This window comes from Pan troglodytes, chromosome 8, assembly GCF_028858775.2.
Source record: "Pan troglodytes isolate AG18354 chromosome 8, NHGRI_mPanTro3-v2.0_pri, whole genome shotgun sequence".
Taxonomy (NCBI): domain Eukaryota; kingdom Metazoa; phylum Chordata; class Mammalia; order Primates; family Hominidae; genus Pan; species Pan troglodytes.
Genome location: NC_072406.2, coordinates 75,624,337 through 75,636,499, shown reverse-complemented (window position 1 = coordinate 75,636,499; position 12,163 = coordinate 75,624,337). Strand labels below are relative to the sequence as shown.

The 12,163-nt window shown below is 35.9% G+C and overlaps 1 protein-coding gene and 1 non-coding gene across 20 annotated transcripts in view; both read left to right on the top strand.

Annotated features, from left to right (window-relative positions):
• The window catches only part of JMJD1C (jumonji domain containing 1C), a 354,297-nt gene that overhangs the window by 137,562 nt on the left and 204,572 nt on the right, over nucleotides 1–12,163 (top strand). For all 19 annotated transcript variants that reach the window (XR_010146905.1, XR_010146906.1, XM_063781841.1 and 16 more), the window contains one exon: nucleotides 3,618–3,782. Coding sequence is in view for 7 of the 19 variants with exons in the window: in XM_063781838.1 (XP_063637908.1) it covers nucleotides 3,618–3,782 (165 nt within the window). In the remaining 12 variants the exon portion in view is untranslated. The remainder of the gene's footprint in view (nucleotides 1–3,617; nucleotides 3,783–12,163) is intronic.
• On the top strand, nucleotides 11,094–11,184 carry MIR1296 (microRNA mir-1296). The gene has a single exon (NR_035649.1). It is a non-coding gene; the product is annotated as a microRNA mir-1296 (primary transcript).

Sequence of the window (12,163 nt, the reverse complement as noted above, 5' to 3'; positions counted from 1 at the left end):
TGGGCAAAGAACATGGTTTTTTGAAATAGAACTGACTACTACTTAACCTTTGGTGATAATGCAACCTTAGCTTGTGAGAGGATTGACTCCAGTTTCAAAAGAGGTTCAGCTGTGGGTAAAGTGGCCAACAATATTGCATGCCCTAGGGAAATCTTTGATGAAAGGAAGAATTAATAGATGTGACAAACTTTTGTTGTCTTATTTTAAGAAATTGTCACAAACACCCCACCTTGAGCTACCACCAGAGCAGTCAGCAGCCAAAAACGTTGAGGCAAGGCACTTTATCGGCAAAAAGATACTACAACTCTCTGAAAGCTCAGATGATTGTTACCGTTTTTTGGCAGTAAGAACATTTTTAAGTTAAAGTGTGTACATTGTTTTTGATTTTTATTTTTTGAGACTGGGTCTTGCTCTGTCACGTAGGCTGCAGTGCAGTGGTGTGATCATGGCTCATTGCAGCCTCAACCTCCCTGGCTGAAGCAACCCTCCCATTTTAGCCTCCCGAGTCTCTGGGACCATAGGCACATGCCACCATGCCTGGCTAATTTTTTTCATTTTTTGTAGAGACAAGGTCTTACTGTGTTGCCTAAGCTGGTCTTGAACTCCTGAGTTTAAGTGATCCTCCCACCTCTGTCTCCCAAAGTGGTGGGATTACAGGCAAGGAGGTACCCTTAACGATGGGTTTTATTAGAAATAGCCAGCTGTTTTGTTGGCTTCTTCCTTGACTTGGATTTCTTCCTTGACTTGGTACGGATAGTTAACTAGAAACAGATGTTAACTCCTTGACCAGTGCATTTCTCTTTCCTCATTCTAATAGATAAGCTTTAATGAATATCTTTAGTGGATATTCTAATAGATAAGCTTTTTTTTTTTTTTTTTAAAGAAGCTTCCTAGTGGGCAGTAGTATAAACACCACCAAATCAAACTTAACCTTTTACCAGGTTGCTTTTATTTTTTAAAGACCATGATTGAGTCTAAGAGTCAGGAGATTTTTAATGTTAATTAAAAACTTTATATGTATGCAGCACTGTAGTGAGCACTAAAAATAAATGAAAGAACAGTTCTACCTTAAGTGAGTTTACATGCATAATTTAAAGATACTTTTATTACACTTAAAAATATAGGACGGTATTTGCTTATATACTAATACAGTGTAAGCTGTAAAAAAAGTAATTGCAGTAGAAATTCAAAGCTAAGTTGGAGTTGAAGTTGGGGGATGTAAACATCATGGAAGAACTTGAGCTAGGCCAAAAGAGCAACCATGATTCAAATAAGTGGAAATGGAAACTCTTCAGGTGTAAGGGAGCAGAAGATGGGTGGCAGAATTAGGATAAAAATATAAGTGATGAGAAGACTGCTTCCAGTGCAAAAGAATGAAAGTAGGGGAGTGAAGGGTTGAATGATTGAATGTCCTATGAGCATAGAGTCAGCTTCAGTTTTCCAAATTATAACATCCTTGTCTTGTTCCCATCTTAAAGGAAATGCTTTTGATTTTTTACTGTTGTGTATGATGTTAGCAGTGGGTTTTTCATATAGACCTTTTTATATTTAGATATTTTCATCCTGTTCCTAGTTTGTTGCATGTTTTTAATCATGAAAAGCCATGGAATTTGGTCAGATGCTTTTTCTGCATCATTAAAGATGATTTTTTTCCTTTATTCTGTTAATGTGGTATATTACATTAATTGAACGTCATATGTTGAGCCATCTTTGTACCATTGACTACCTTTGTAAGTAATGTTTTATTAGCATAAAGTCAAGCTCAATTGTTTACATATTGTCTGTGGTTGTCTCTGTCTGTGACAGAGACAGAAGGAAACAATTATGAAAGAAACCATCTGGTTTGCAAAATATGAAGTATTTGCTATTTACTCTCTTCTGTGTGTGTGTGACGGAGTTTTGCTCTTATCACCCAGGCTGGTGTGCAGTGGCCTGATCTTGGCTCACTGCAACCTCCGCCTCCTGGATTCAAGCCATTCCCCTGCCTCAGCCTCCTAAGTAGCTGGGACTACAGGCACCCGCCACCACACCCAGCTAATTTTTGTATTTTTGGTAGAGATGGTGTTTCACTCTGTGGCCAGGATGGTCTCGAACTCCTGACCTCAGGTGATCCACCCGCCTTAGCTTCCCAAAGTGCTGGAATTACAGGCATGAGCCATCGCGTATGGCTACTATTTACTCTTTAAAAACATTTTCTAACCTCTCCTTCTAGAGTCATCAGTACAGACATCATTATTTAGTGTACATTTAGAAGATAATGGGCTAATCTTTACTGATCAACACTCTGTAAATTGCTTTACTCGATATAGTTATGGTTTATCTCCCTGTCATAAGTAAGGGGTATAATCTGATTAAGGGAAGTTAAATGATGGTTTTATGAAAAATGTTAAGTTAAAGAATGAATTTGTTAATGTCCTTTCTAATTCAAGTTCATGGCTTATATTTTGAAATATTGTTATACTCATTAACCAATCTCTTTTCTTCTCCCCCCTTCACCCATCCTAGTCCCTGATAACCATCATTCTACCCTCTACCTCCATGAGATCCACTTTTTGTTTGTTTTTTAAATAGACAGAGTCTCATTCTGTCACCTGGGCTGCAGTGCAGTGGTGCGATCATAGTTCACTGTAGCTATCATAGCTCACTGTAGCCTCAAATTCCTGGGCTCAAGTGATCCTCCTGTCTTAGCTTCCTGAGTAGCTGGGACTAAAGGCATGTGCCACCATGTCCAGCTAAGTTTTTTACTTTTCTCTTTTGTGAGAGTCAGAGTCTCACTATGTTGCCAAGGCTGATCTTGAAGTCCTGGGCTCAAGTGATCCTCCCATCTCCTCCTCCCAAAGTGCTGGCATTACAGGCATGAGCCACCATGCTGGGTCAAGATCCATGTTTTTGACTCCCACATATGAGTGTGAACATGTGATATCTGTCTTTTGTACCTGGCTTATTTCATATAACATAATCACCTCCAGTTCTATTCATACTGCTGCAAAAGACAAGATTTCATTCTTTTTTATGGCCTAATTGTATTCTATTGTGTATATATACCACATTTTCTTTACCCATTCATATGTTGATAGATACTTAGGTTGATTCCATTATCGTGGCTCTTAGGAATAGTGTTGCAATAAACACTGATGTGCAGCTGTCTCTTCAATATACGTTCCTTTCTTTTGGACATTTACCCAGCAGTGGGATTACCAGATCCTATGATAGATCTACTTATAGTGTTTTGAGGAACCTCCATACTGTTTTCCATACTGGAGGTACTAATTTACATTCCCACCAACAGTGTACTAGAGTTCCCCTTTCTGCTTCCTACAATTAGATAGAAGGAGTAAGTGCTAGTGTTCGATAGCACAGTATGGTAACCATAGTTAGCAATAATTTATTGTATTTTTCAAAATAGCTAGAAGAGGATTTGAAATGTTTCTAACACAAATGATAAATATTTGAGGTGATGGATATTCTAATTACCCTGATTTGATCATTACACATTCTGTGCATGTATCACGATATCATATGTACCCCATAAATATGTACAATTATTATGCATTAGTAAAAAAAGTTATACCACTCTTCTATTTTGCTAATTGAATTTTGTGTTTTTGTTTTCATAGGTGTATGTGGAATTTGATGATCTTGAATGGGATAAACGAGAGTGGGTTAAAGTTTATGAAGATTTTTCAACTTTCTTGGTGGAATACCACTTAATCTGGGCCAAAAGGAATGACCCTAGCCAGACTCAGGGATCAAAGAGCAAACAGATTCAGTGGCCTGCATTGGTAAGATCTATTCCTGTTTCATTAAGCATTTTCATTCGTTCGTTTAAAACAAAGAACAACAACAACAAAACAAAGGCCAGGTTTGGTGACTGACACCTGTAAAACTAGCACTTTGAGAGGCTGAAGCATGACGATTGCTTGAAGCCAGGAGTTGGAGATCAGCCTGGGCAAAAAAGCGAGACCCCATCTCTACCAAAAAAAAAAAAAAAAAAAAAAAAAAAAAAGCTGGATGTGGTGGCACACACCTGTGGTCCCAGCTACTTGGAAGGGTGAGGTGGGAGGATCACATGAGCCCAAGAATCCAAGTCAATGTGAGTTACTGTCACACCACTGCACTCCAGCTTGAATAACAGAGTGAGACCCCATCTCTTAACAAAAAAAAAAAAAAAAGAATAAATGAAAATTTAAGACTAAGAATTAAATAGAAGTTTAGATTCATCTTACTGATTTATAAATTAATATTTTTGAAGAGTCTCTGATGAATCTGGCAGAGATTTTAAAACACTGCCTTCATTTTGTTAAAACAACTTTAGGTGTCTCTTTGTTAGTATTCTGTCAGCGTATGTAGTTAATGAATAAGTTTATTCTATCAAATTAAAATATAAATTGGATTAAAGGGACCTGAGAGATAGTTGACTGTATGCCACGTGGAACAACTTTGCTGAATGAAACTTTGTTAAGTGGGAGATGGAACATACTTTGTATTAAAACATTTAATAACGAGTAATTCTTCTTGGTTTGTTAATCAGTAAATCATTGTGGGTGATAGATGTTTAATGTGTAATTATTCAGGTAATGGATTAAATTACTTCTTATCAGGACATGTTTCATTTAAGAAAATATAATAATTTTCAGTAAATTCTCTGGTACTTTGAAGAGTTTTATTTAAGAAAAGAAACAGGAAGTAAACAAGGTCATTAAATTGTATTAGGAAAAGAGCCACATTCATTTAAGTATTGTTATCGCTGTTTTCTGGCAGAACATCTAGCATATAACAAATTTGCAATATTTGTAAAGTTTTCTTCTTATGTTACTATCAAAGAAATACTTTAAAAGCTGCTGAAACATTATTGCAGGTATTTGATATAACTAATGAGTTAGGGTAGTTCCTTTCAATTTTTAAAGTCTGCAAATTAACTAATTACAAGGGTAGCTTCTGCTTGCTAATAATTTTAATGCATATAAATTTTCTATTTTAGTTAATCCTGATGCTTTTCTGTATAGAATAGAAATTTAATAGATGTTTATTTGATTATTCTTTTTTAAGAAGTCAGTGGAGATATGAATAAAAAGACAGGATAGGAAGGGAGGGAAGAGAGTGAATGGAATCAGTGGCATTTTTAAAAACAAAATATAATATTGAAAGATGAAAATAATATCTGTCTGTGACCTGCAGTTTCAATAGGAAATTTTGCATAGCAAACTAAAGAAGATAATTTTATCCATAGTAGGTTTTAAAAAATATTTAATGAGTATGTTGAATTGTTCATATAAAAAGTTTAAACCATTTTAAACTTTTATAGACCTTAACCCAAAAGCATGATTTTAATTTTATAGACCTTAACCCAAAAACTGATACAATTTGTGAGAAATTATGAATAATTAGACGTATAGGTGAATTTTATATGAGAATTCTCAAAAGCACGAAGCAGTAGCATCAATAATATGAAAAACTATACATCAGTATCAGAGTTAAAAAATTAATAAAGCTTTAGAAAAATCTTTGCCTTTTTGTTTTTTTGAGATGGAGTCTCACTCTGTTGCCCAGGCTGGAGTGCAGTGGCATGATCTCGGCTCACTGCAAGCTCTGCCTCCCGGGTTCACGCAGTTCTCCTGCCTCAGCCTCCGGAGTAGCTGGGACTACAGGCGCCTGCCACCACGCCCGGTTAATTTTTTTGTATTTTCAGTAGAGACTGGGTTTCACCGTGTTAGCCAGGATGGTCTCGATCTCCTGACCTCGTGATCCACCCGCCTCGGCCCCCCAAAGTGCTGGGATTACAGGTCTGAGCCACCGTGCCCAGCCAAATTTTGCCCTTTCTTAAAGGCAATTAAGATTGAGATGAATTTCTGTTGTATTCATAAAATACTGATTTTAGAGAGAATTTTTATTGGAAAATACTGTTTAATGATAATTTTGTCATAATTTTACAAAGTTGTTTCTGTTGAAAACCTCTTAGCTTTGAAATTAGGCCTACTTAAACAATCACCAACCTTTTCTTTTTAACTTTATCATACACAAAAGAAAAAGTGATGAAAAATTTGAAAAACACTGTGGTATGAAAGTAATAGAAGATTATCTTTTTAGTCCTATTACTAAGAGATAACTCATATATATTATATATATACTAATATATATAATTTTTGATATATTTTCTTATGAAACATATTGCTCTGGTTCCTTTTTTTTTTTGCCATACTATTTATTTTATTTTATTTATTTAGACAAGATCTCACTTTTCCACACAGGCTGGAGTGCAGTGGTGTGATCACAGCTCACTGCAGCCTTGAACTCCTGGGCTCAAAAAAGATCCTCCCACCTTGGCCTCCCCAGTAGCTAGGACTACAGATGTGTGCCACTATGCCTAGCTAAATTTTTTTTTTTTTTTGAGACGGAGTCTTGCTCTGTCGCCCAGGCTGGAGTGCAGTGGTGCAGTCTCGTCTCACTGCAACCTCTGCCTCCCGGGTTCAAGCAATTCTCCTGCCTCAGCCTCTCGAGTAGCTGGGACTACAGGTGCCTGCCATCATGCCCGGCTAATTTTCATATTTTTAGTAGAGACAGGGTTTTTCAACATATTGGCCAGGCAGGTCTTGAACTCATGACCTTGTGATCTGCCTGCCTCAGCCTCCCAAAGTGCTGGGATTACAGGTATGAGTCACTATGCCTGGCCCTCTGCTAAATTTTTTAATAAAAATTTTTAATTGTGGTAAAATGTACTTAACATAAAATTTGCCATTTTAACTGTTTTTGAGTACACGGGTCATTGGTAGTAAGTACATTCGTGTTGTGTGTTACCACTATTGTCATCCAAACACAGAACATTTTCTGTCTTGCAAAACTGAAACTGTACTCATTAAAGAGCAGTTCCTTATTCCCCCGTCTTCCTGGCCCACCATTCTACTTTCGGTCTCTGAGTGTCTCATATGAATGTAATTATACAGTATTTGTCCTTTTGTAACGGGCTCATTTCACTGACAATGTCTTCAGGGTTCATGCATGTTAAACCATGTGTCACAATTTTCTTCCTTTTTATTGCAAAATAACATTCCATTGTGTTTATACACCACGTTCTTTTCATCCATTTGCCCATTAATGGACAGTTGTGTCACTTCCAGCTTTTGGCTATAGGGAATAATACTGGTATGAACATGGCTGTATAAATATCTGCCCAAGCCTCTGTGTTCAACTATTTGGGTATATACCCAGGAGTAGAATTGCTGGATCAGATGGTAATTGCATTTTTAATTTTTTGAGGCACTTTCATACTGTTTTCCAAGTGGCTGCACCATTTTTCATTTCCACCAGCATTGTGTAAGGGTTCCAGTTTCTTTACATCCTCACCAACATTTACTTTCATTTTTTTTTTGGTATTTACTTTCTCAGTAGGTGTGAAATGGCATGTCATTGTGGTTTTGTTTTATATTTTTCTAATGCTTAATGTGATGTTGAGCATCTTTTCATGTGCTTCTTGGCCATTTGTATGTCTTTTGAGAAATATCTATTCATAAAGTTCTTTGCCTGTTTTTGAATTGGATCATTTGTTTTTTTTTGGTGTTAAGTTTTAGGATTTCTCTATGTATTCTTGATATTAATCCCCTTTTAGATACATGATTTGGTAACATTTTCTTTCATTTTACAGGTTGCCTTGTTACTGTGTTAGCAGTGGCCTGTGCTGCACAAAAGTTTTAAATTTTGATGAAGCCCAACTTGTCTGTTTCCGTTTGTTGCTTATGCCTTTGTTGTTGTATTAAAAAAAAAATTGCCAAATCTATGTCATGAAGCTTTTCCCCTTATGTTTTCTTCTAAAAGTTGTATAGTTTTAGATCACAAATTTTGGTGAATTAATTGATTTTAAGTTTGGAATATCATGTAAGGGTCCAGCTTTTTTTAACGTGTAGATGTCCACTTTTTCCAGCACCATTTGTTGGAAAGACTGCCTTTGCCCCAGTGAATGGTCTTGACACTGTTACAGAAAATATTTTGACTGTATATGAAAGGGTTTGTTTCTGGGCTTTCTATTCCATTCCATTGGTCTATATGTTTGTTCTTATGCTGATACCAGCTCACTGTTTTGATTACTGTTGCTTTGTGTAGTACATTGTGAAATCAGGAAATGTTTTTCCGTCAACTTTCTTCTTTTTCAGGATAGTTTTGGTTATTCAGGGTCCCTTGAGATTCTGTATGAATTTCAGGAGAGATTTTTCTTTTTCTCCAGAAAAAGGTCACTTGGATTTTGATAGGGATTGAATTGAATCTGTAGATGGATCTGGGTGGTAGACATCTTAATATTAAGGGCTGGGTGCTGTGGCTTACACCTATAATCCCAGCTCTTTGGGAGGCTAAGGCGAGAGGATTGCTTGAGGCCAGGAGCTCAACACCAGGCTGAACAATGCAGCGAGACCCCTTCTCTGCAAAAAAAATAAAATAAAATAAGCCAAGTGTGGTGGCTCACGCCTATAGTCTCAGCTACTTGAGAGGCTAAGTCTGAAGGATTGCATAAGCCCAGGAGTTCATGGCTGCAGTGAGCCATGATTGTGTCATTGCACTCAAGCCTGGGTGACAGAGTGAGACCCTGTCTCTAAAACTACACACACACACACACACACACACACACACACGTGTAAATATTAAGTCTTCTAGTCTTTGAACAGGGGTGTCTTTTTACTTATGTTTAATTTTGCTCAGTTATGTTTTGTAGTTTTGTTTATTTCATCTTCTAGGTAATTTATTCTTTTTTGATGCTCTTGCAAATGGAATTATTTGTTAATTTCATTTTCAAATTATTCATTATTGTTATATAGAAACTAGTCAGCGTGAGCCTGTAGTCCTAGCTACTTGGGAAGCTGAGGTGGGAGGATCCCTTGAGCCCAGAAATTCAAGGCTGCAGTGAGCTGTGATTGCACCAGGGCACTCCAGCCTGGGTGACAAACCAAGACCTTGCCTCAAAAAGAAAAAAAAAAGCCAATTTTTATGTGTTGATTTCATATCCTGTTGCTTAGGTAATATCCTAGTCAATGGTGAAAGACTGAAAGCTTTTCCTCTAAGATCAAGAATAAGACAAGGGATCCCTGCTTTTGCCATGTCCACTCAACGTAGTATTTGAAGTTATAGTCCAGAAATTGGACCAGAAAAAGACAAATAGCATTTAAATTGGAAAGAAAGAAGTAAAATTGTGTCTGTTCACAGATGATATAATCTTATACTTAGAAAACCATAAAGACTTCACAACAAAGCCTACTGGAACTAATAAATGAATTTGGCAAATTAGCAAGTACAAAATCTCTGCCTTCTTTTAAACATAGTTTTAGCTAACACTGCATTAAAATTGTAGATCCTGCTTTTTTGCCTAACATCTATCCTCTACATTTCTCTTCATGAGTAGTAATTTAAGATCATTTTTAATGGCTGCATAATATTTAATCTTATAATGACCCATTTCCTTAATGTTTGACATTGTAGTTTCCAGTTTTAGGGAGCATTATAAGTAACTGGGATAAATACCATTGCAAGCCTTTGTCTGCATCTCTGATTTTTTAAAATGTATATTCACAGTAGTAGAATTAATAATCACAGGGTATGAACTTGAAAGCCACAAAAATCTATCTCCTGACACTCTTCACAAATTGTCTAAAGGTTGTACTGACTGCCATTGTCCTCAGTCAGTGTTGGGGTGTTTTTATCTCACTCATCACACCCTTGTAAGCATTAATTATTTATTTGCAGTTTATCTTGTTTTAAAACACAAATATTTGGCCAAAACAGGAGGAGTTTTACATCCTAAGGGGATGCAGCATTGAATGTTACTCTTTCTCTGCTAATTGGATATTTGAAAATAATATTTCGTTGTTTCAATTTGCATTCCTTTAATAGGGTGAATTTTTTTCATGTTTATGAGCAACTTGTATTTTGAGTGAATTGTTATTTAGTACTTATTAGGGTTTTGTGTTTTTTATATTTGTTATGAGCTTTCTTTATATTATTACAGATATTATAACCTTTTTGTCATATTTCATAGTTTGCTTAGCCAGTTGTTTGATAGTAAGTCTTTTTGAATTGTATGTTTATTTTTAAAGTCTATACAATGGGATATTGTCATTAATTCCAGTAGTCAGGTTATGTGTGCTTGCCTTCCTTCCTTTTTTCTTTTGTTTTAGGAGATTGTAAAAATTAATAAGCAAGTGAAGTGAGAATGCTTGTTTGTAATAATTAAGAAAATAGTCAATTTAAGTTTCATAAGCATTTTGCAAACATTTATATACAGTTGATATGACTGAGATTTTATTGTTTCCTTTTTTCATTAAAATTTGGCTTCTTTAAGGATGTCTATAAACAGCAATTATAAAGTTAAGCGTTTTAAAATTCCTGCAGTGTAATGAAATACTATATCTACAGATTTGAGAAATTTGAGGGATCTGTATATGAGATGGCAATAGAATGAAACAGTAGAAACTAATACTTTGTCTTTAATTTTCTACAAATTTAATGTTTCTATTTCTGTGCACATGATACTTGCTTTATGTTCTTTTGTATTTAAACATGTTTGTATTTATTATCTTCTTTCTAGTTGTTTCACTCCTCGTGTGGTACTTGTTTAATATTACATATCAGTTACGTTATCTTGTCTACCTCTTATACCTAGAAATTAGTGGAAACTGGCAGTGTACCTGCTGGTTCTTGAGATCGTGACAAGACAAAAACAAATCCTGTTGTCTCATTAACATATTTTGAAGTATATTTTTTAAAACTTAACATAATTGCATCTTCAACAAAATATGGATAGTATAATACCCAGGCTCCTTCTCTGGAATTGTCTGGTTCCTCTTTCTTTCTAGGATATCAGTAGCAAAACATTTATGGGAGCACCACATGTAAGATGCTGAAGTGGTGTCTTTTTTTGCTTGGTCCTGTACAATCAGAGTACCACTTGAGGCCATTCTAATGCTGTAGGCTGAGGTAACTTGCGTCTTCATGTAAGTTACTTAATAGATTGTTAAATTTTATTTACTTTTTAATAAAGTAAAATACTTGTGAAAGCACATTTATCGGCACCAGGGAAAGAAAGTGTTGGCATTCATAATTGAAATCAACGAATCACCTACCTAACTGGGTTAGGGCCCTGGCTCCATCTCCTTTAGGAAAACCTTCTGTGGGGAGTGGGGCTTCGACCCTAACCCAGGTGGGCTGTAACACTGCTGTCTTTTCTAAGGGGCAGAGTTTCCTACTACTTTTCCGCTGGCCCAGCCTTCCAGATCACCCCAACCAGTGCTCCTATATAACCATCCTGTGCTCCTATAGAACTTTGTTTTGTACCTCTGTTTTAACAATCAGCACATTCTGCTTTGTATTATACCTATTTGTTTGCATGTCTGTCTTCCCTTAATAGATTGTAAGTTCTTTGAGGACAGGAGTCATGTCTTAGTCATCTATGTATGGTTCCTTGGAGTCTAGCACAGTGCTTTACCCATCTCAGAAAGTAAATTCTTATTTTAAAGTGATGAATGTGCTGCAACCCAGCTAGTGAAAAAGAACCCTACTGGGAGTTATCACAAGTTTTCTGACTATTAACATATGATAATATCAAAGGACAGGAAAGCAGAATCACCCAATTGTGGTAAAACTGTGAGTTACCAATTTTAAACATGTCAATATATAATAAAAAATACTAAAAAGCTTATAATGCCAATTCTCATCAGGTACAAATTTGATTCCTGAAATCACCAAGGGGAAAAATGTAAAATTACCTGAAATGCGTTATTTTAAAGATGTTAAAGGAAGAAACAGAAGTCCTCACGATTGACTTAAATATTCAAATCTTTGATAATTTACTTGAATTTCTGAATTGAGTTTTAGGAAACTCAGACTACTTTTTCTCAATGTAGCTTTTCCTTCATAGATAGGCAATTCTGGTTCAACCAGGAATTGTGATGACATCATAAACACGTAAACTCTTAGCAATTTATTTATTTTAAAATATTATCTTAGTGAGAGTGCTTTTTACTTACTATCTGTTCCAAAAGAAACCCCCTCAAAGGAGAATAGAGTTCACTGCTCTTTGGGACAAGATTACCTTTATATCCAACAGTTATCAAAGTTGGTTTAGATTATGGCCTCAAGCAAATTTTACTAAAATGTGAAAATATGCCACCTTCCAAGTCAGAAATAA